Raw genomic sequence first — 21,673 nt, 5'->3', positions numbered from 1 at the left:
TGTGATTTGGCTTATATTATTTTCAATATTTTTCATACTTCAACATCTCATAATTAAGCCCACAAAGTACAGTTTTTATAAGTTTTAAAAATAAAAAGCAAAGCTAAGTTGGCTCTGCTGTTTGGCATTCAAATTGTATATTTATTTATCGATATGTTGTCAGCTGTTTCACATCGATTGCAAACAAGTTGCGCTTTGTTAACAATATGTGCAAATAGAATTCGATTATTTTTAGCTTTTCCGTATGCGGTCTCACAATCGCGCAGTCTCATAAAATTTTTCAAACTACTACGTTGCGGCACATGATTGTCGCATTGTACATTAAAATAAAAATTCAAGTATAACGGCCAACGTTTGCAAAACGAACATTTTCACATATTTTAAACTACTATTAAAATAAAACAAAATCATAAGCAACAAAGGCCAGCCGGTCGCGTTTTTTGACTGTTCCTTCGTCCGTGTGTATATGTGCACAATTGTGTGTGCGTGAGTGTGAGCGAGTGAGTTGGTGTGCGAGAGCGCGTAGCTAATCCAATCAGAAAAGGGATATAACAACAACAGCACCAACAGACGACAGCTGCAGTGGAAATATTAATTTGCACAATGGATCTAAATTTCGCTGATCTGAAAAAGGAGGCCGCCTCCACAGCTGAGGATATTTTCAATAGCGCCAGCAAGAAGGTAACCAATACCTACGATGATTTATTGGGTGACCTAAGCGGCGGTGACGGCGGTGTTAGCGGCAGTAGCAGCGGCAGCGCTGCCAACGTCAGCAGCGGAGCGCAGGACGATAATGCGCACACCGAGCGTTATTTTGCCAATGAGCAAAAAAATGTGGATTTCGGAGATCCGCAGGCTTTTGTGCAACGCATGTCTGCTGGCGCCAAGGAGGCACAGGAGCAACTGGATGCGAAATTTGCCCAGAAAACGGATGATTTTGCAGATTTCTTCAAGGACACGGGCAGTGCCGTTAAACAGGACATTGGCAGGATGACCAGTGATTTTATGAATGTGGAGCGAAATGTTTATGGGGATGCACCCAAAGCTCCAGCTGTAGCTCCTGCACCTCCCGTTGCACCTCTCGTTGCACCCCCCGTTGCACCCCCAGTTGCAGCACCCGTTGCAGCACCCATTGCAGCACCCGCGGCTAAACCCGTTGCAGCACCCGTGGTTGCTCCTTTACCCACTTCAGTGGCTGCACCCAAGCACGTGGAGCCGGAGCCAGAGGTGGATTTAATGGGCAGCTTCAGCAAACCAATGTCTGTTCCACTGCAACCATTTCAGCCCACAGCGCCAGCCAATTTCTATGACGATGATGATGATGATGAGTTCTTTGGCAAGCCAAGTTTAAATGCTGCACCCGTTGTCGCCACTTTTGCCGCAACGGGCAACAAGGATTCGGATACAGATTCGCCATCCGTTTCGTATACGCCGTCGCCGGCAAAGAAACCGATTACGGCCGCGCTTAAGGAGCAAGACAATGAGAAATTCATTTCTTCCGAGGATCTGGCGAGTGACTTTAAGGATACGCCACCAGCTGTCCCAGCACACGCTCCAGCACTGGCTCCAACTCCAGTTTCAGTTCCGGCGCCGGCTCCGGCACCGCCTAAGGCTATTGTAACCGATCTGGATGATGAGGAGTTTGAGGTGAAACCTCAGCCCAAAGTGGAGCCACCGAAGCCCGCTGCCAAAGTGGAGCCACCGAAGCCCGTTGCCAAAGTGGAGCCGCCAAAGGCCAAGACGCAACCACCAAAACAGCAACAACAACAGCAGCAACAGCAACCAAAGATTGTGTCAGTTGAGGAGATCTTCTACAAGTACGGACTTGGTAAGTGCCTCCAAGAATTAACCGTAAATTCAAACTCGGCAAGCCGACTTTTTAATGCCCTTGCAGCAATAAAAAAGTACTGAATAAATTTAAATAATACTTACACTAATAAGTATTATGAATAACATTTTATTTAGAAATGCTAAAATGTAGTAAATTCTAATTGATAAAATTAAATAAATTCAACTTAATGTCAGGCCTTTTCCGATAAATTAAAATCAATACAAAAGAAATTGCTGAAAAATGAATTCGTTTTTTTTTTTATTATTTATAATATTACGTGATAAATTGAAGAACACGTAGGGAATCAATGCGAAAAATGTCAAAGGCAAAACGTGCCCCGGGAAAAGCCGGTTATTATTCTAATTAATATGAGTGCAATCGCTGCTGCTGCAGGGGTATCTATATCAAACTGTATTTGTTTCGTTATTATCATATTTTTGTTGCCAATTAGTTACTGCCTGGCAATAATTAGTCATCGTTTTTGGTCTTATTGATAATATTATTTGTACATGCATTTTGTGTTTGTGTATTATCCTCGCGACCACACCTTTGGCTGCCTCTGCTCTGAGTTGTTACTTAGTTTGTTTGTTAATTAGTCACTTTTTTTTTGCATTTCGGTTTTTTTTTTCATTTTTTTGAGAGCAGTAAACAATCTGCTTGCTCGCTCTCTTTTAGGTGTTGTGCGTGCCTTTTGCTTTACGGCTTGTGGCGTTGGCTTGTCGTTTGCCGCTCATGATGTCATCATGATGTCGGCATCAAGTCTTGCGCTGTTTATATCTAACTTTGTATGTACGCAATTATCGCAAAATATATATAAATTTATCATTTTTCGCGTATAGTATTTCACTTGCCCAAAACATTTTGCGACACAGCTGGAAATTTACATGCAGCCTCTCTCACTCCCTCTCTCTGTTTGACGACGACGTCGCCCTCTCTTGGTCAAAAGCTTTGGAGTGCAACTGATCGGCAATTGTTATCGATAACGATTGCTCATCATCGTTTGAGTCACGTCTGCACAATTAGTCAATAGTAGAACTGATTTAATGCTGCATTTGAATTGCATGAGACGGCACATTTTTTAGTTTCTAATTTGTTATTCATCCATTCGCATTTGGCGTGCATGAATCAGCAGCATTTCTGCTCTCGCTTCTGCTGCTTACGTCTCGTTTGCTCATAATTCATATTTCACATTTCGCATTTATATTTGATTCTGTTTTAGTTGCTGGACTACATTTTAGCAAGCAATTATATCACACACACATGGAGAAATAAAGAGGGAGTGAGAGAGAGAAAAGAGAGAGAGGGGAGAGGTCCGTGATATTGACTCTTTCTAGTGCTCTTTAATTTAAGCCTTTGCCTGCATAATCCAATTATCTAGTTTAGGGGCCCGCTTCACTGCGCAAATTCATTTTAATATCATTTTCGTTCTACACTGTTTTCAATGCGTAAAAGCAGTATATTATGTTATGACATAGACATTGTAAAATCACAAAAAAGTTTTATAGTTATGCATTTTACGCTGTTAAGTTACACTGGAAGCAGTGTATTGAGCGGTCGGTGATGCAGCGAGTGTAACATTTTTAGTTTTTTTGTTTTACAATCTGCGCCTTTATTTTCATCGCATGCTGGCAAAATTTTCCAATTAGTAATCTTTTTTCCTCTGCATTGCCTTTGTCTTTATTTGCCGTGCTATTTTTATGGCAAGTACATGCTAAGTATTTGAGTCTGTCTGTCCGCTTGTCGTCTGACTGTCTATCTTCTTCACTTCCTCTTCTTCGTTTTCCAATTGGCATTGACTTTGATTGCGGCTGCTACTGCTGCTTGGCACTTGTCATCGACCCAGCTGAGGGCGCATTTTCGATAACGATACTCATTTCTCTGTACCAGTTGCTCAGTGCACATTGTCTTTGCATCTCATAGATGTGTGACTGTGTGTTTGTGTGTGTGTGAGTATCGTTTATCTGCACTGTTAAGCCTTTCTTTTGGCTTCCCCCTTCTATTCGCTTTGCCTCTGTCTCTGTCTGTCTTTCGGTTAGTTAGTCGGTGTGCTTAGCACATGTTAAGCTTGCACTTATCGGCGACTTTGCTTTACATTTATCGCCTGTCTTTTGTAACTGTTAATTTCTCTTATTTGCTCTCTATCACAAAAGCAATTAAGTCCTTATAAATAGACTGTGTATGTAATCGCTGCAAAAAGTTAAACACTTGTACATAAGTTTATATGCACATTGTTAGCTTGAATTGTATGCATGTCTAAAAAGTGTTGAGCAACAAAAAAAAAAAAAAAAAAAACTAGTGCACTTACTTACAAGGCGTAACGAGAATTGTGAAAGCGCCGCGAAACGCGACCCGGCGGTAAACAAAGTGTGCATAATATAATTTTAGATTGTCTGTGTGCGTTTAATTTTTTTTCAAGTGCTCCCCAGCCAGGCAGGCGTGATCGATATTGTTTTGGATCGCTGACGCTGATCGAAGACAGCTTTTGGGCTATATTTAAATTTGTATTTTCATTTGTTTTTATTACAAGCACAAACCTTTATAAACATCAATTTGCTTGTAGGTACACTCAACAAAAATTCAATTGTAAAAATGTAAAAGAAAGAAAATTTTTTTTTGCGAATGACTTCAGAAATCTGAGTAAAAACTTAAGAAAAAATATCATATCGTTAAATAATATATTTGTATATATTTTAGAAAGAATTTTCTTTGTTCTTGCTTAGCATATTTAATGGACGTCATAAAACTAGATGTTTATGAAGCTAAATTGTTTATTTGTATGCCAAATAAAAACAAACTAACAAAAATGTATCCAAATGTATCGCATCAAAATATGAAATTCAGTTGACACAAATAGGTCGAAACGGAGAAGTGAAATGTAGAACAAAGTTATGGCAACAAAATTGCAATACCATTTAACTTCTTATATAATAGTGACTTGGGTGAAATAGGAAAAGTATTTTAAAAGTTATTAGCTTAATTGTGATTTAACCTCTTTTTTTTTTAGGTCTGCTCGATTTGTAAAACTTTTCACATTTTGTTTGCAGTCTTGTGTTTGTCACATGATATATGCCATGTGCTTCTGCTTCTTCTTCTTCTTTTGCTTCTTCTCTTACCTCTTCGCGATGCTCTCGAATCGATTTGGTAATTGAGAAACTAAGCCAAAGTTTGTCAAATTTGTCAGAGAATAAAATGTGCATTATAAAAACATAAAAGAAAATCCATAATATATATATATATTATATATATATATATATATATGTATATTTATATGAGTATCCCAGCTAAGAGCTAGACACAGATGCTCTCTGTCGCTGTCAGCTTGATTTATTTCCTATCTTCCTTCCCAAGGTGTAAACAACACCGACCGATAGACAGAAAGACAGACAGGCAAACCAGCTCAAAACTCGCAAGTTTCACACCCCATTAAAGGGAGGGGGTTGGTTACAGCTGTAGTCATTGCAGGCGAGCTGCAATAAACACCGCACCCAAAAAAAGAAAGCCGCCGTCTGGTAATTTCCGGGCCACCTGCCTTAACCCTTAAGCAGCACCCTCCTTCAATTCATGGAGAAGCAGCGCATGCGATTCAGCGAAAGCCAGTGATGCAAATTAAGCTTTTTTTCCACCTTCTAATCTGGCTTTTTTGAACGTGTGAATTTAGCACAAAATTACAAAATGTGGAATGTTTTTTTTTTGTTTTGTTTTCACAATAATATTAATTTGTATATATGCAAGTTTAATTCAGTTTTCAACTAAATCTGTCTTGTCTTGGACAGAATTGCCTTAGGCAAATCTCTACACCCTTCAAAGCTGGTCAACTGCAGTAGCTAAACAGCAGCGATTACAAATCGATAAATTGTACTCACTTTTTGTGAGCACTGAGCTTGAGCTTTTTCTATTGCGAGTTCAGGGCTAAGCGCGGTTGCTCAACCCAACGCACAGCAGGTCGCCTTATCGATTTTACTAATTTGTACTCGCGCTCTCTCTCTCTCTCTCTCTCTGGCTTACGTTCTCTCTCGACGCCGTCGCTTTCGTTCGGCTATGGAACTAGTCCTTTTGAATTCGTGACAGGCTTGAAAGCTTTCAGCCTACGCTCAGTCTCAGTACGCGTCGTGTGCCTATCGGACGGCAGTGAATTCTTCTACGCAATTGCGAACAAAAATTTGCTTTTAACGTTACGTCGTAATATACCTAATTGCGTTGCGCTCGCTCTCTCGCATTCTCTCTCTCTCTCCCTCTAACTGCGCTGTGCTTTTGTTTGTTGCCTACTCCAAAAAAATATACAGAAAAAAATAATTGGAACGGCAAAGAAAAAAAGAATAGAAAAGCTACCGTTTAATTAATACTAAATCAAGTGTTTTGCAAACTTGTGTGAAACTAACAAAATGTGTACAATTGGCGAAGCCGGACAAAATGGCGTCTGTAAGCAGCGCCCATTGATTTGCTCCATTTTGGATCCCAGTAAGTGTTGCACTCATACATACATACATATGTACATACATACAATATACTATACATATATACATACATACATTTAACATTTAACATGCTTGTAAACGCTGAAGCAAAACTAACCTTTGTCAATCATGCTGGAATTTTAGCTATAGTTATAAATAATATCCTTTTGCTTTTAGCTTTAATTGTAAAAAATATGTTTTTTGTAAAATTGATTTTATTTGTTATTTTTTTGGCTTTGCGCCTAGATGCTCGCTTTAGTTTGACATGAGACACCGCCTAATGCACCCCTCTCTCTCTCTATCTGTCTCTCTCTCGTTGTCTATATCTCTCTCTTTTATATCTGCCTTGCACAACACAAAACTTAATGCTAAACTAACGAAAATCAATATATCAATCGCCTATTTGCAGATGCCTGGTTCAAGCCCGAACGTTTGCACCCGCAAGGTAAGTGTATGTGTGTGTCTCTCTGCATATGGGTGTTTTTGTGTCTTTCTGTGTGATCCCAGTGGCTCACAAACTGTGCGCAAACTGTGCTTGCACAACTGTACAAGCAAATTAGAAAGCTGTCGATTATGCGTTATGCGGAAAAACACATAAAGCAGAGACAAACAACAAATACTGCTGTCCATAATAATGATGTCATTGTTGCGCCCGCATAAAACCAACCCTTCCTCTTTAAGCCCATCCCCTCCCCCTACAGCCTAAAAGTATGCCATGTTTTACTTATTTTCTTGTTATTATTTTTTATTGTTTCTGTTATTGTTGTTGTTGTTGCCATGCACTTGCTCTCGACATATGCGATTGTTGTTTGTGTGTGGTGTGTGTGTGTGTGTGTGTCTATTGTAATTGAGCTTTATACAACCCTGAATATATGCTCAAGCAGATTACTCTCGTGTAGCCATTCATATTGCATACTGAGTGGCGTTTCTTATTCACATACCCTATTTAGTATTTAGAAAAAATGGATAAAAAGCTAAATCGATCTCTATTTCCATAAATAAAATAAGTTAAAGAGTTTCCATTTATGATACCCTTTTTTAGTCGAATCTATTATCAATCCGTAGAGATATTAATAAATATAAATGTATAAATGTATATGAGTAAATGGAAAGGCCCAGCCCATAGGGTATTTGCTAGTCGATCACAACTGCTTTTTTGTTTCATCTTTTCCTATTTTGTTGATTTCGCCGCTTTTGCCCATTGATTTTTTTTATTTGCTTTTTTCTTTATACCGCCTCCCCTTTTCCAAAGTTGACCGGACAACGGACAACGGACAACGCCTAAAAGGCAACAGCAGAAAACAGAACAAAACTCGTCGAGCGCTTAAAATGAAGCGGAGTCAAAAGTGCACCGTTAATTATGGTCAAAGCGAAGTGGACTTTTATTGTGCCACGCCCCCTCCCCAATCAGTAGGACGCCATAAATGCAGTTCAGTTACCTTCGCAACACAACCCCACACGCCCCGCTCCTTGTCGCGTTTGTGGCAGTGGAGCGTTAAATAAAACCGTAACCGGATCGCATGCTAAAGCGTTTTCATATATATATGTATATATAAATATATATGCACATTTATATAAAAGAAAACTTTTCACTCGGTTTGCTCGCCAAAATGCAAACTAATATGGGCTAAAGTGTGGAAGGAGCGTCGCGACAGGTGAGGGGTGGGTGGAGACGTGACTAGCAGCAGCCCCTTTCGCACGAGGCTCGCATGCAATAGACGTAAGCCGAGGCATGCACTACTACTAAATATGTATGCATATATATATATAACAGTTGTGCATATAACAGTTGTTGGCTAAGCTTATTTCATCAGCTTATGAAAGAATAATACAACAACGTCTATGATTATCATCATTGGCATCATCAACATCGTCATTTGACTGACTGACTAACGTCGCTTGAGCTTTGCACCCAACTGTTACAGTAAATACTTACACACATACATAGACAAGCCTAAGCACATACATACACAATACGCACAAACTTAATCAGTTTGTGTTTGATTGGAGCATTCCACAATGCGATTCAGATTTATATCAACTGTTGTTTTAATTTGCAATGATCAAAACTCGGCATTCCTTTATAAAATGTATATAGATTCAATTGGAAGTTCTAGAATCGGACAACATATCAATATTCCACACATTAATCGAGCAATAAAATGACTCATGATCACAGCAAATAGATAAATAAAAAGTGAAGTCAACTGCTTGCTAAATTTAAAATTTAACTGCTTGCTTAAATTCACTAATAGTAATAATCCAATGAAGACTCGATTAACAACAGCTGCCAATTATTGCTCATAAAAACTATTTCGGCTTACAATTAACTATTCTCCCACCGTCTCTAATACTTGAGGCTGCTTTGTTGCCACTCGCTTGGCACGTAAAAGCAATTTCTCGATTTTAGTTTTTATGCCCAATTTCGGTTACCGGGCACTCAACAGCAATTAAAAGTAGTCAGTCGACCCTCCATTTACGCCCAGACACCGTCAGGCATCCCGGACTGCTGCCCACTGTGCTGAGCACTCGACAGTCGCCTCTCTGTGGCAGTCTCCAGTCTGCAATGAGTCAGCCAGTCAGCCACTCAACCCATACTTAATTCTTAAGTTACCAACAAATAGCCGGCCAGCTCTTAGCCATAAACACTGAAAGCCAACGAGGCGGCGAGACTAGACAATATTCGTTCAACTGTAAAAATTAAGCCTTAAGTCTGAATGTGAAGTGCAAAATTGAAGCTTATAAGTGGAAAAAGTTCTTTACAGATATTTAATAAATGTATAGAATTATAACAGAATAATAGGAATAAAATTTGTCTGATATAAACTAAGAAAAATCGTTGTAAAAATTAAGCTGTGAATTTCACCAGTGACGTTTTTAAATAGAACAAGTTTATGCCATTGCTTTGCCACAGATATTTTTGACATTTTCAGCATTTTCTTAGAATAAAAACATAAAATTTCTTTGAAAAAAACCCAGAAACTCTTTGTGGTACATGTACTTATATAATTCACCCATTCTCTCAGTAATTAGAGTGACAAGCATCAATCTGAGCAATATTCATTAAATAAGTTTAGGTGGGTCACAAATGTCAATCAAATAATATTCAATTCCTCAACACTCTTGCTACATTGTGGCAGACAAAATTCTCTGATTCATGTCTAGAAATTTCTTTCGGTTTAGTCCAATTTTGGTCGTGACAGCATTTTAAATACCCACACTAAGGTAGCTTTAAGTTGATAGTCGTCTGGCTTCTATTTTAGCTGCCTTTCACCCGTTTTAATGCCGGCCGGCTTTTGTTATTTATTTTGTTATTTGTTACCGGTTAGAAATAGAATAGAAAAATAATGCTTACGTGCAGTCAAAACCGGAGCCAACTACGTATCCCCATATATTTATCTATGCACATAAATAGATATATACCACTTGTTTCCTGCCAAGCGAATAACCAAGATATTAGATCATCGCAAATTTCGCTTGGCTACTTTTTGCTGTGGCAAAAAATATATAGTATAGAACAATTTGCATTTATGTGCGATTCGATTTTTTGTTGATAATTGATAAGTAAAGTAAATACAGACGATTGAATAGGGTTCTTTATGAGAATGATAGCATTTTAATACCCTAAAGTAATATTCTTTATTGCAATTATCAAAATACAGATTTATTTTATCGTTAATTAAGTTCAAATTTTTTACTTTTCAATATTATTGTTCGATTTTCTTACTGAATTCTTAAAATTTGTACATTTTTATTTTATAAAAAATCCATCGAATACTTTTCTATAGTATGCTTTAGCTTAAGCTTGTGTAATACACCTCGATTATTGCACCTGTAGAAACAAGGTGTTTGGGGAAAGTGAAATTATCAGAGATAGTAAACAGTCTGATAACAAATTCAGGGTCATGTGCTATTTTTGGTGGAGTTGGAAAAAGAGCCGCCTACGTCAGTAGCTGTGTTTGCTCTTCTGACGTCATAGGACTAGATGTCCGAAAAAATTCCATTCCCATTCTGATTTTAACCATAACTAATTCAAATTGAAAACGAAATCATTTTTTTGGCGCGTTATTGTCACAATAAGCTTTCGACTGCTTGCAAGCAGTGTACACAGCACCCTAAACAGAAATTAACCTTGAAATTCTAACATGGAGAGAGATATTGTTGCTGTTGTCGCCTATGCAGCTCTCCACAGCTGACGTTCAGTTGTTGTTGTTCACTCTTTGTTATGTGCTTTTGTGCTTTCGGCGATTTTATTTAGCCGGCGTCTGAGACTCTCGAGCACTCGCATTTGTCTGCTAATTTTAGCCTTTTAGCTGTTTCAGCTATCTTTTTCATTGTTATTGTTGTTTGTGTGTGTTTAAGCAGTTCGATTTTTGGATTACGACGTGGGCTGCAGAGAATGAGAAAGAGGGAGAGATGCGGCGATGTCTGCACAAATCCTAAGGGCTGGCCACCAACTGAGATGATAGATGCAATTACGCTCACGAGCTTCAAAGCTTCGAGATAGAGAGAGAGCTTTTAGTGCGCTAAGATCGTTGAGAGAGAGAGTGCGCGGCTAATAACGAATGCAATTGCAATAGTTTTATTCGAGATTAGCTCAGCTGTTCAATATAACAGTTTTTCTTCTATCTTCAATTATGTGCTACGGTAGCCCTGGCATTGATGTCACTGCACGCTACCCGCTATCCCTCGACCATAGTTCGTTGTTGTACCTGCTATAGGCATATGGGCTTACCTGCTCTCGACGACGACATGCATGAAGCGACATGCTCAAAAATCTGAATCGAGTTTAGGGATCGGAATCGCGATCGGGATCTACCTACCGAAGAATGGATAACGAGATGCAGGCGACAACAAAACATTTACAGCTACGCATATGCGTGAGTAGCTTGACCGATACCCCCTCTCTCTCACGCACTCACTCACTTACGCTCTCTTGCGCTCTCTCTGATTCTCTGCACTGCTCGACCGTTCTATTTGCCTGACCATAGTCCGAAGGGGTGCCGCCTGCCCCTATACACAAACATACAATCTAAACATACACACACAGGCATACTCACATCTATCTGTGTAAGCGTGTGTGTACCTTGTGTACCTATGGCAAATGTGCCCTGAGCGCATCTGAATTTAATTGTAGTTTAGTTGATGTACGGACTTTGTCAACGTCACAACACAGAAGAACATAGCGCAGTGCTCCGGTTACCGCTTCACATTCGTGTTTCTCTCTCCGTGTTAGTGTGTGTGTGTGTTCGAGTGTTTTGCATCTGTAAGATACAATAAATACAACAAGAAATGTGCCCATCAGCTGTTGAACCCCTCGCCTGACCTCAGTCAGCCCGTCAGACAACATCGGCAGACAGCCCAGCTACATAAATACTTTCGATTCTTTGGCATTTACATTTTGCGGAAATTGTTCATGTGTCAGGAATTTTTGCTGTGTGGTTGTGTGTAGTATCTTTTATCTGCATCTTCTCCTTCGTCCAACTGCAATCTATAATTATATTTCTTGTACATAGAATATACCTATATTTCATAATTTCATTATATTGTTTAAATTAATTTTGCTGCGTACGCCTTTCGAATGCGTCAAAAAGTTACACTCAGAGAAAATATTATAAATACCATAAGCAGTAAGATACATTTAAGATCAATATGCATATTTAAGCATAACAAAAAGTGTTGTTTCATTCAAGAAATTACATATGTAAACTATTGCTGATCAAGTACATGTATGCCTTGTGGACTCAAAGGCTGTTTTCTTTAATCACAAATTGATAATACTCATTCAATAAAAATAGTAAATTATTAAATTAGATTTCATGTTGAACCCTTTGGTCTGCAAGCATTTCTCTGAGTGTAGGCTTATGGCACTTATCTATCATTGCAGTTAGCCGAAAGTGTACACGAAAGTACTCACACACACACGCATACACACACACATAGATACGCATTTCTTTTTCTGATTTCGGCAAGTCATTCGACAATTGTCGCTTCTGCTGCTGTTGTTGTTGTCTGGGGCCTCGAATCGCGTTGGGTTATATTCTATTGGTGTTCTGGGTTCGCTGATCGTTCATTCGTTCGTTCGGTCGATTGCCTCGTCGTTTCAGTTAACGGTTAATGCTAATTCCGAGTCCATACGCGTCGCGTGTCCAACTTCCTTCTAATACCGTTTTTGATCGCTTCGTTGCAGTTCTTTAGTGCTAATCATATATATACACACGCATATATATATATATACATAAATACAATCTGAATAGATTTAAGAAATGGCTGCCGCTTTAGAAACGCTACAATCGCTGCTGGAAACGCTCAACGAAATCAAAGAGCTGCCCATAAATCGGGAATCTTGTAAGTACTAATTTCCCAATCGGATTATTCACATTACGATCTGCACACAATTCATATACATATGTATAAAGATGTATCTGTGTATTTCGAAGATATTTCTGTTATTTCACTCGTTGTTTCCAATTGCAGCTATGATTTATTTTTAAACATTTTTTTGTTTGCAGAGAGCAAAGAAAGCTGTGCTGCGAGTATTGTTGTTGTTAAATATAAACTTGCTTTGCTATGGGTATATTAATTCCTTGGCTCGTTTCACTCACTACAAATGGTGCTAATCAGTTAAAGTGCGTTTCTCAGCTGTACTATTCTTTTCTGGGAGTTTTCCAATGTTCTTTTGTCATACTTTTGATTTGCATTTCATTTATCACAGTGATAACGTACAGTGGCGGTCAAGATAATATTAATGGTGGTAAAGTGGGGCGTGGCAAACATTGCACTGCTGAAACAAATGGTTTCAAATGATTCAAGATGCTATTATTTTCCAAATTCGAAATCTAGTACAGTACATCCACATATCATATTTTGTTTTTAGAAATATTATTTAGCAGCAGTGAGAGCTATTTTGACCGGCTCATTTCTGATCAATATAAAGTCTTTAATTTGTTTGCTAAGAATTGTATTACATTTCCATTTCATTTTATTACTTGCTATAAATAAATATAAACAAAAGATTCATCATTTTTGAGCCGTAATTTAACAACTTATTTTGTTAATATTTCCCAAAACAGACATGTGCACTATTATATGTATATATTTATTTATATAGCAGAATACATCGCATAAAATATTTATCGTATTTTTTTTTTTTGGTTGCTGGGTATTTCCGTGTCTTGCAGTTGCCATATTCTAATTATCTACAAAATTTTTGTGTGCTTTCATTTTGATTGTTGCTCACTGTTGCTGTTTGCCAATAAATTTAGCTTTTAATAATTTCATTATCTTCATTTTATTGCATTATGTGTCTGCTCGCTTATGCAATTTATTTTAGCAGCCTTTTCATGACAATGTCAGGTGCAATTATTATTATTATCCGTTTATTTATTTATTTATTTTGCATTACACGTTTGCAAATGCGAATTATGTCAGCGGCAACTGCTTGTCTCTCTCTATGTCCGTCTCTCACCCACTCTCTCTCTCTCTCTCTCTGTGTGTTTTCTACGATTTTGGTCAGCATGATATCATTTGAAGCAGAGCTTATTACTCACTCGCGCCAAAAACGCAAAAACGCAAAAGTAAAACAAAAATAAATCTTATTGCGTTGAGGGGGTTGTTGCTGCCGAGGGGTTGTCTGTCGGGTTGTAGACTATGATGTCACTAGTCCCATTTTGCAGTTGTTTGTTTGTACATTGTATATTGCCATACATTGAAAACAACGCCATTTGTTTGGATTTTGCGTTGCAATTTGATGGAAAGTTCATTGAACACAGTGCTTGCCAAACTGCACCAAATTAAGTGCAGCAAACTTGAGCGTGGTCACACACACACACTCACCCACTCACACGCACACAGTCAGTCACAGTCGCAGTCGCACTTGAACACCTCTGGTTTGGGCATTTGTTCGTCACGCTCAAGCTGAGTGTTTGATATATGTTTGTAGTTGTTGTTGTTGATTGTGAGCACTAATGAATCACAGTGCGAACATTCGAACAGGCAACCACAACCGCACCCACTACGTCAAACGTGAACGTAACGCATACGTTCGTATGGCATCCGATTGCTGCTATGTTTAGCCGAAGTTCGCTTCGGATGTGCTTTGACACGTTGCTTACACTCATAACGATGAGCGCCTACGTAGCCAAGTTTGGGCTTCGGCTTGTTGTTTTTGTTGCTGTTGTTGGAATTGCGCGTTATCTTTTTACTTTCATGCGCTATGGGATCACGCTCTCTTTTTGTCGCTCCCTCTCTCTCTCTCTCTCAATAAACAACAAGAAAACTTGCTCCATTCCAGAAAACTTGTTTGGGGTCTGCTCTCTCTTTCGCACCGAGCTCCAATTGAATACCAACAGTGTTGTCACCTTTGGAAATAAAATAAAGCTAGTTTTATAGGGAATATGAGGATATAAAATGCCATTACAATTGGAACTGTATGCATAATTTTGATTTAATTGTGCTCGCTTTCATTTTATTTGTATAATGTTGTTTTTCAATCTACAATTTCTTAATGTATATGCAAACACAAAAAAATGTTTTGCAATATATTTGAAAAAAGGCTAGATTTGGCGTAAAAAACGCTGAATGGACAACACTGGCTAACAGCAGCAGCGGCCGCAACACAAGCAGCAGCGACGACTGCGGCTTATTGGTTTGTTTTGTGTTTGAACTTCTTCCAGTTCTTTTGCTGCGTTCAGAGTAGACGGCGGTCCGCAGTATCGCACTCGTCAAACAGCTTACAATTTTATAACAGTTACTGTGTTTCACTCTGTGTGTGTGTGTGTGTGTTTCTGTGATTCCGTGTGTGCGTGTGCATTAGCTATTTATTAATTACCGCTAAACACGCCAATTGTGCTTTGCATACATTTTGGCGCAAAGTTCCTTTTTTTTGACATAACATCAAAGAAGTAAAAACTCGTAAAATGGCCGGTGGCAGCAAACGTTATTCGCGCAACAATTCCAATGGAAACTTCCAATCGCTGCCCGAACGTGGCCCAGGTAAATAGCAGCAAAAGCTATAACAACAAAAACAACAACAGCAGCATATGAGCTTATCACCTGTCTACTTTGATTTACCATTAAGCGTTATCTATCTATGCTTTGCCTCTGCCATGTCTTTGATTGCCAACGTCAGCAGCGACGCCAACGTGGCCGCCGTTTGTTCAATCGTTCAATCGCTGCATGTTCTTCTTCTTCTCGGTGTTGCCCAAAAGCATACAAAAAATACACTTTTTGCATAATTTGCTTTTAGTTGTCTTTTTTTGTTGAGTAGTTGCCTTTTGAATTTTGATTGCCACGTCGAAAAAATGTTGGTTTTTGGTAGGCGGGCAGTGGTAGTCAACGAACTTTTCCTGCCTGACAACCAAAAAACAACAACATAACAACAACAACATAACAACTTGAAGCAAATTGAGCAACGCGAGCATTTTCCATCATTTTATGCCTGCATTGCACTCTCCACATTATCACTTTTATATGCATGTGTGTGTGTGTGTGTGTGTATTCTAATTCAAGGTTATCAATGCCGCGTGCCAACTACGCAAACATTTTCAGCAATGCTCGTGACGTCACAACCACGCTGCTGAAGACATGTGGAATGAATTGATCCACTGGAAGGGGAAAGCTTTTAGCACTGCAACTTGTGCACGTGCTCGAAATTAGACTTGATTAACCAATTTATTGTTAATTATGAATTTTTAATTTTAATTTAATGTTTAAGCAAATTAATTGTAAGACAAATATTTGAGTTTAAGCAGCAAAACGAGTATCAGAATTTAATGAACATTTTCGTTGTCCTGTGACGTATTACGCACATCTCTAATTCTATGCACACACATACACACACACACATACACTCGCACTTGTCTCTCGTTCGCTTATCTAGCACCTCTTCGTTCTTCTTCTTCGTCGTTCTTCTTCCACTTCACTTTCAGTGCAAACTTGTTTTTCACATAAACCAGTTGACAGAATTGCCCAGTTCTCAGTTCCTTCTCCTCCTCCTCCCCTCCATTCCACATTCTCTCTTCCATATCCATCAACTTACAATGCATTTTAGTTGTTGCTTCTTTGATCACTCAACCTACATGGATGCGATACATCTTTAATTGTAACGAAGTCGAAAAGTCTCTTTTCAATTGATAAAAGAGAAACTTTCTCTTGGAACGCTTTCTTTGTGGCTCGCATATGGGAAATATATCGGATTGTTTCTCATGTTGACTGACTGAATATGTCTTAACCCAGTTTCAATTTGTAGCCAGCCCTCTCGCATCGTTTCAGCTCTTGTTTCCTTTCTAATTTACCGCCGCCGATTTACATAACCTCCTCTTCCGACTCTTGAGCTCTGCTTGGCAACAGTTATTTTTCTTAATTTTTTATATTTTGTTTTTTCTTTTATTTTTTTTATGCCCACCCCCTGCGAAACTAGTTTACCAAACGTTTTTTTTTTATTTGTTTGTTGTCGATATTTGCTTAGCTGTTCGAATTATCTATTCTATGTTTTTTTTTATTATTTATTGTGGCTTTTTACTGAAATCAGGCTTTAGCTTTCCATTGCGTTCGCATAAGGCAGACTCGATGGAAGATTTGTTCCGGACTGGAAGCGCATGGAAATCATTGTGATCTGTGATCGGTGATCATCACCAGCTGCTTTTGCTATTGATTTTATATTTCCATGGAGATCGCCAGCTGTGCTTTTGCTGAAGAATTGCACATGGCCGAGTTTTCTTTTCCAATAAAAATCAAATATGCAAATGAAATGAATATTTTTTGAATATTCGTGTTTGCTTTTCAAATATGTAAATCAAAATCTTGAAAGTTTATTTTTCTTTTTTTTCCATTTGGAATGTTAATTAAAAAAGGTGTTGAACATGAATATACTCTAAAAAAAAAGTGTTATATGGAAAACATTGATATAATAAATATTTAACGTATAAGCAGAAATTATATGTGCATATTATAAAAAAAATTTAATATTTTGTGTCATATTTTTAGCCAAGCAATAAAATGTTAAATTATTATTCAAGGCTAAAGCGAAATTGCGCTGATTTCAAATAGATATTTAGAGGGTATCTCTGCCACAACAATCAATCGATAACAATGTGTGTGTTGTGTTTATTTTGAAAAGTGCTCTTTAAAAATAGGAACATATAAAATTGTTGTTTAATTAATCGCCTTTCAATAGGCCGTCAGCAAATGTGTTTATTCTCGAACAGAACCTATTTATAGGTCAGTTTAATTGAGAAATGCTGTTCCTTAAGTTGAATTCGCTTTTGGATCGATGGGTGCATTGACTGCTTATCGCTACATTTAAGGAGGTGAAGGGTGGTTGAATCTCGGGTGGGGCGAGGGGGAGGGGTAGGTGGTTGTGGTTGTCTTCATTCAGTTTCCAATGAATATCGAACCGTTTCTCAATCGTTTGTTTCAAATTCACATCCGTTCCATAGCAACAAGACTCTCTCTCGCTCTCTTTGTCTTTCTCTCTCTCTCTCTCTCTTTCTCTCTATTATTTGGCGCTCTTTGTGCGTGTTTTTTCCGGCTGTGGTCCGGAAAATTTAATTTTGAGGCAAATATTATTTGTCTAGTAGAAAACTTGGCAACGAACGCCCAACGATCAAAAGCACGGCGCGCTAAACCACGAAACCACGAAGAACCAACGAAAGAAATGTCGAGCAGAACCTGTGAGTGTTATACTTATATATACATATATATATATATAGATATATATTATATATATATATTTGTATATTGTTTAATTTACATATATACATATTTATAGTATATGTGTATACTGTTGCTAAATCGTGCTCCATCTAATATAATTATTATCTGCCATTTGCATTCGGCCTGCAACCGAATTTATTTATGCTGAGAAGAGTCCCCAAAGATTGCATAATTGCTAAACCAAAATATATATAATATATAATGTATTATGTATATAGGTGCGTACATATAGACAGCTGTCTAATGATCTTTCTTTCTCTGTATGTGTGTGTGTGTGTGTTTATGTGTGTGTGTGTGCTTTTGTATATTTTGGTATTTTCAGTGGCTCGTCAACTGTGCAAGCCAAATACTATATTAGCACGAGTCGGCGTCAAACTGTAAAGTGCGTCTTCGACTGACTGCAAAACTGTAACTGACAAGTATGCAAATAAACTTCAGCTGTGACTGGAAGTACTTGCAGTGACTGTTAAACGGTGCATGCAAATGCAGCCACAACTGTAACCTGTGCTGTCTTTAAACCTTTATTATCGATTTAATGACTGCTTTTTATCAATTGAAAAATTGAAATTTCGACGACTCTCAAATTGTAGCTTATGTTCTAATTGTCTTTCTGTTTTTAATTTTTGCAGTGGAATCCCTCATCTATTGGCGTGATGTGAAAAAGTCGGGCATTGTTTTTGGCGCCGGTCTCATCATTTTGGTGGCCATCTCCTGCTTCTCCGTGATTAGTGTGTTTGCGTATTTGTCGCTGCTGGCGCTCTTCGGCACCGTCGCCTTCAGAATCTACAAATCAGTGACACAGGCCGTACAAAAGACAAACGATGGCCATCCCTTCAAGTGAGTTGCCTTGAAACTAGAATACAATATTTATTTATAGATCTATTATAATATTTGTATTCGAAAATCTATATTGTGTGTAGAGAGTATCTGGATTTGGATCTGACGCTGTCACAGGAGAAGGTGCAACATATTGCGGGCGTTGCTGTTGCACATCTCAATGGTTTTACTGCAGAGCTGAGGCGTCTCTTTTTAGTTGAGGATCTGATCGATTCGATTAAATTCGGTGTCATTCTGTGGGTCTTCACCTACATTGGTGCCTGGTTCAATGGCATGACTCTGGTCATCTTGGGTAAGAGCACATAATTTAACATATATATAGATATATATATATATATATATTCTGATCCAAATATTAATTCGATTTCAAACAGCCTTCGTCTCGCTGTTCACCTTGCCCAAGGTCTATGAGAACAACAAGCAATCGATCGATACCTATTTGGATCTGGTGCGCACCAAGTTGACAGAAATCACCGATAAGTAAGCATCTACTTTATATATATTGGCATTTTTAGCACTTTCGAATCCTTGTTCAAATTCAACACAACAAATTCGCATTAATTGCAAAAATGCCATTGTCTTAAAAAGAGCTCATCTTTTACTTGGTTGTATTAACTATTATTGTTTTTTTCTTTTAATTTCTTCTAGAATTCGGGTGGCCATTCCCATTGGCAAGAAGCCTGTCGCCGCTGCTACCGAGTCAGACAAGGACAAATAGATAGCAACAACTACAAGAGTAGATGCAACAACAACAACAACAAAAACAGCAACACGTTTATTTATTTATTAAGCATTATTTGAATGGTTTAATATATTCATCGGGGCATAACAAATAAATACATATATCAAATTGTATAATTACAACTTACAAACAACAACAACAACAAACATGCAATGTAAACCCAAACTTAAAACTTAAAAAAAAAATACAAAAAACAAAAATGAAGAAAACATTTAAACAAAAAAATTAATATCAACTCGTAGTAGTTTAAACATTGTCCAAGTGTCTTTAAGTTTTTAAACGAACGAAACAAATTTGAAAGAAAGTAAACAAAAAAAAAAACACAGCCACAGCAATGCAATTAAACAAACAAAAAGAAAAGAAAAAAAGAAAAGATTTCCTCAGTTCCAATCAAATGTCTTTGCTTAAACGAGAGAGATTCTTAACGAAGAGAACATTTTATTACTTTTATTTTAATTAGTTAAAACAAAATGCATATTGCTATGCAAAAAAAAAGAAAAAAAGAAATCAACAAAAACAACAACAACATTGTACACCCATTTTTATTAGCAACTTTTTTTAATTAAACACTCTTTGCTTTAGTTTTAATTTTAATTTTGTTGATTTTTCTATAAAAAAATCAAAATAAAAAAGTGAAGTAAAAATATATAAGTTAGAATTGGTTTTCTGATTTTTCTTCTTACATTTATTTTCATTTCTGTATCTCTCTAGCAAGTATATCAAAATCGATTTATTCTGATATATATATATATATATATATAGTAGGCTGATCTTTGATCATACATATATATATATACATACACAAATACAGTCAACGCTTTCGTCCTTGCAGCAGGCTCAACTTAGCCTTGATAAGGTGGCCCTAATTACCGATTGGACCAATTTTGTTTATAGAACGTTTCGAGTTGCGCTTGGCCTGGCCTGAAGAGAAAGAAAGAATAGTTATGAAGAGGACTTTCAGATGATTCTCCTTCGCCCTAGAAGCACATGCATAACTTACACATGACAAGTGACAAAATAAATAAAAAATAAATAACAAACTGCTTCGCCGCCTTGTTTCATAAACATTTACATTATGTACAATTAATTTGTAAGAGTTTTTACATCGTAAATCAAATATTTAATATAAATTTTTTGTAGCACAGCAAGTTGAGTTTTTTACCAACACGTTTTAAGATCATAATCATTAAATACATCTATTTGTAGCTTAAATGTTTTTATTGTAACCATTTGTTGCTCATTGTTATACAAAACTACAAATAATGAAAGTGAAAATTTATGTTTTGTGTTGCTTTCGATATAAAAAAAAAAAAACAAACAAGAACAAAAAGAAAATTAAGCAGAAGGAAATAAAGGACTACTGATAACTTTTTAGGCGTCGTTTTTTCTCCCGTATATAACTATGATAACAATAGATATTTTTGCATATTATATAACACTTAAAATGATATTTCTATAAATGTATGTAATATGTAAGTAAATACAAAATCATCATAAATACGAAAAAACGAAAAACATTTTCAAGTGCAAATGAACTTTTCGTGGTTTAATTTTAATTAAAACGATCTTCATATAAAGACGTATGTATATCACATAAATGTGCCGTAAGTTTGCTATATGCTATGCAGAGAAAACAATGTTCTTACTTATTACATTCAGAAAACAAAAAGAACATCAAACAGTTGATGATATGATCGTAAAAATTTCAATAAAAATAAACTTAAATCAAATCGAACTTGTTAAATTATTTGAGTAGGCGCGCCAAAGCAAACAGCATTCGTCTGTATTCGTCTGCGAAAACGGCAGCATACAAAAAGCTGATTAGCATCCGTTGTTTGCAAAGCTTAACGCCAGAGGGCCGGCAACTTGGGCGGCCAAAAAGCAAACAAAAAGCATACAACACTCTGTCGACAAAAAATAATAAACAATACGCATGTATGACCTTCGTACAAGGTGACTGGGACACTGAGCGCGAGCGAGAGATAAATGAAAAAGGCAAGCAGAGAGAGAGGAAGAGAGAGAGTGCGAGATGTGTCAGTGGCTGAGCAATGGAGATTGCGAAAAACCACAATATGGGTTGCATGTACTGCAATT

At 37.5% G+C, this 21,673-nt stretch overlaps 1 protein-coding gene across 9 annotated transcripts; it reads left to right on the top strand.

The window, feature by feature from the left end:
• Nucleotides 1-234: 234 nt before the first annotated feature.
• On the top strand, nt 235-20,232 carry LOC6561906 (reticulon-1-A). Of its 9 annotated transcripts, XM_001988877.3 has the most exons (7): nt 4,109-4,195; nt 6,115-6,289; nt 6,695-6,730; nt 18,630-18,837; nt 18,921-19,129; nt 19,212-19,317; nt 19,486-20,232. In XM_001988877.3, the coding sequence occupies exons 2-7, from the start codon at nt 6,214-6,216 to the stop codon at nt 19,553-19,555; spliced, it is 705 nt and encodes a 234-aa protein (XP_001988913.1). In that variant the 5' UTR covers nt 4,109-4,195; nt 6,115-6,213; the 3' UTR covers nt 19,556-20,232. The 9 variants fall into 9 exon arrangements, with proteins under 9 accessions (XP_032592594.1, XP_032592595.1, XP_001988913.1 ...); XM_032736703.2 differs by lacking the exons at nt 4,109-4,195; nt 6,115-6,289 and adding an exon at nt 235-1,828; XM_032736707.2 differs by lacking the exons at nt 4,109-4,195; nt 6,115-6,289; nt 6,695-6,730 and adding exons at nt 10,986-11,165; nt 12,476-12,633.
• The last annotated feature ends 1,441 nt before the right edge of the window (nt 20,233-21,673 follow it).

The sequence above is a fragment of the Drosophila grimshawi genome, unplaced genomic scaffold (genome assembly GCF_018153295.1).
Source record: "Drosophila grimshawi isolate 15287-2541.00 unplaced genomic scaffold, ASM1815329v1 contig_1377, whole genome shotgun sequence".
NCBI lineage: Eukaryota > Metazoa > Arthropoda > Insecta > Diptera > Drosophilidae > Drosophila > Drosophila grimshawi.
The sequence above is the reverse complement of the archived record's forward strand: the minus strand, read 5'-3'. Positions and strand labels throughout refer to the sequence as shown.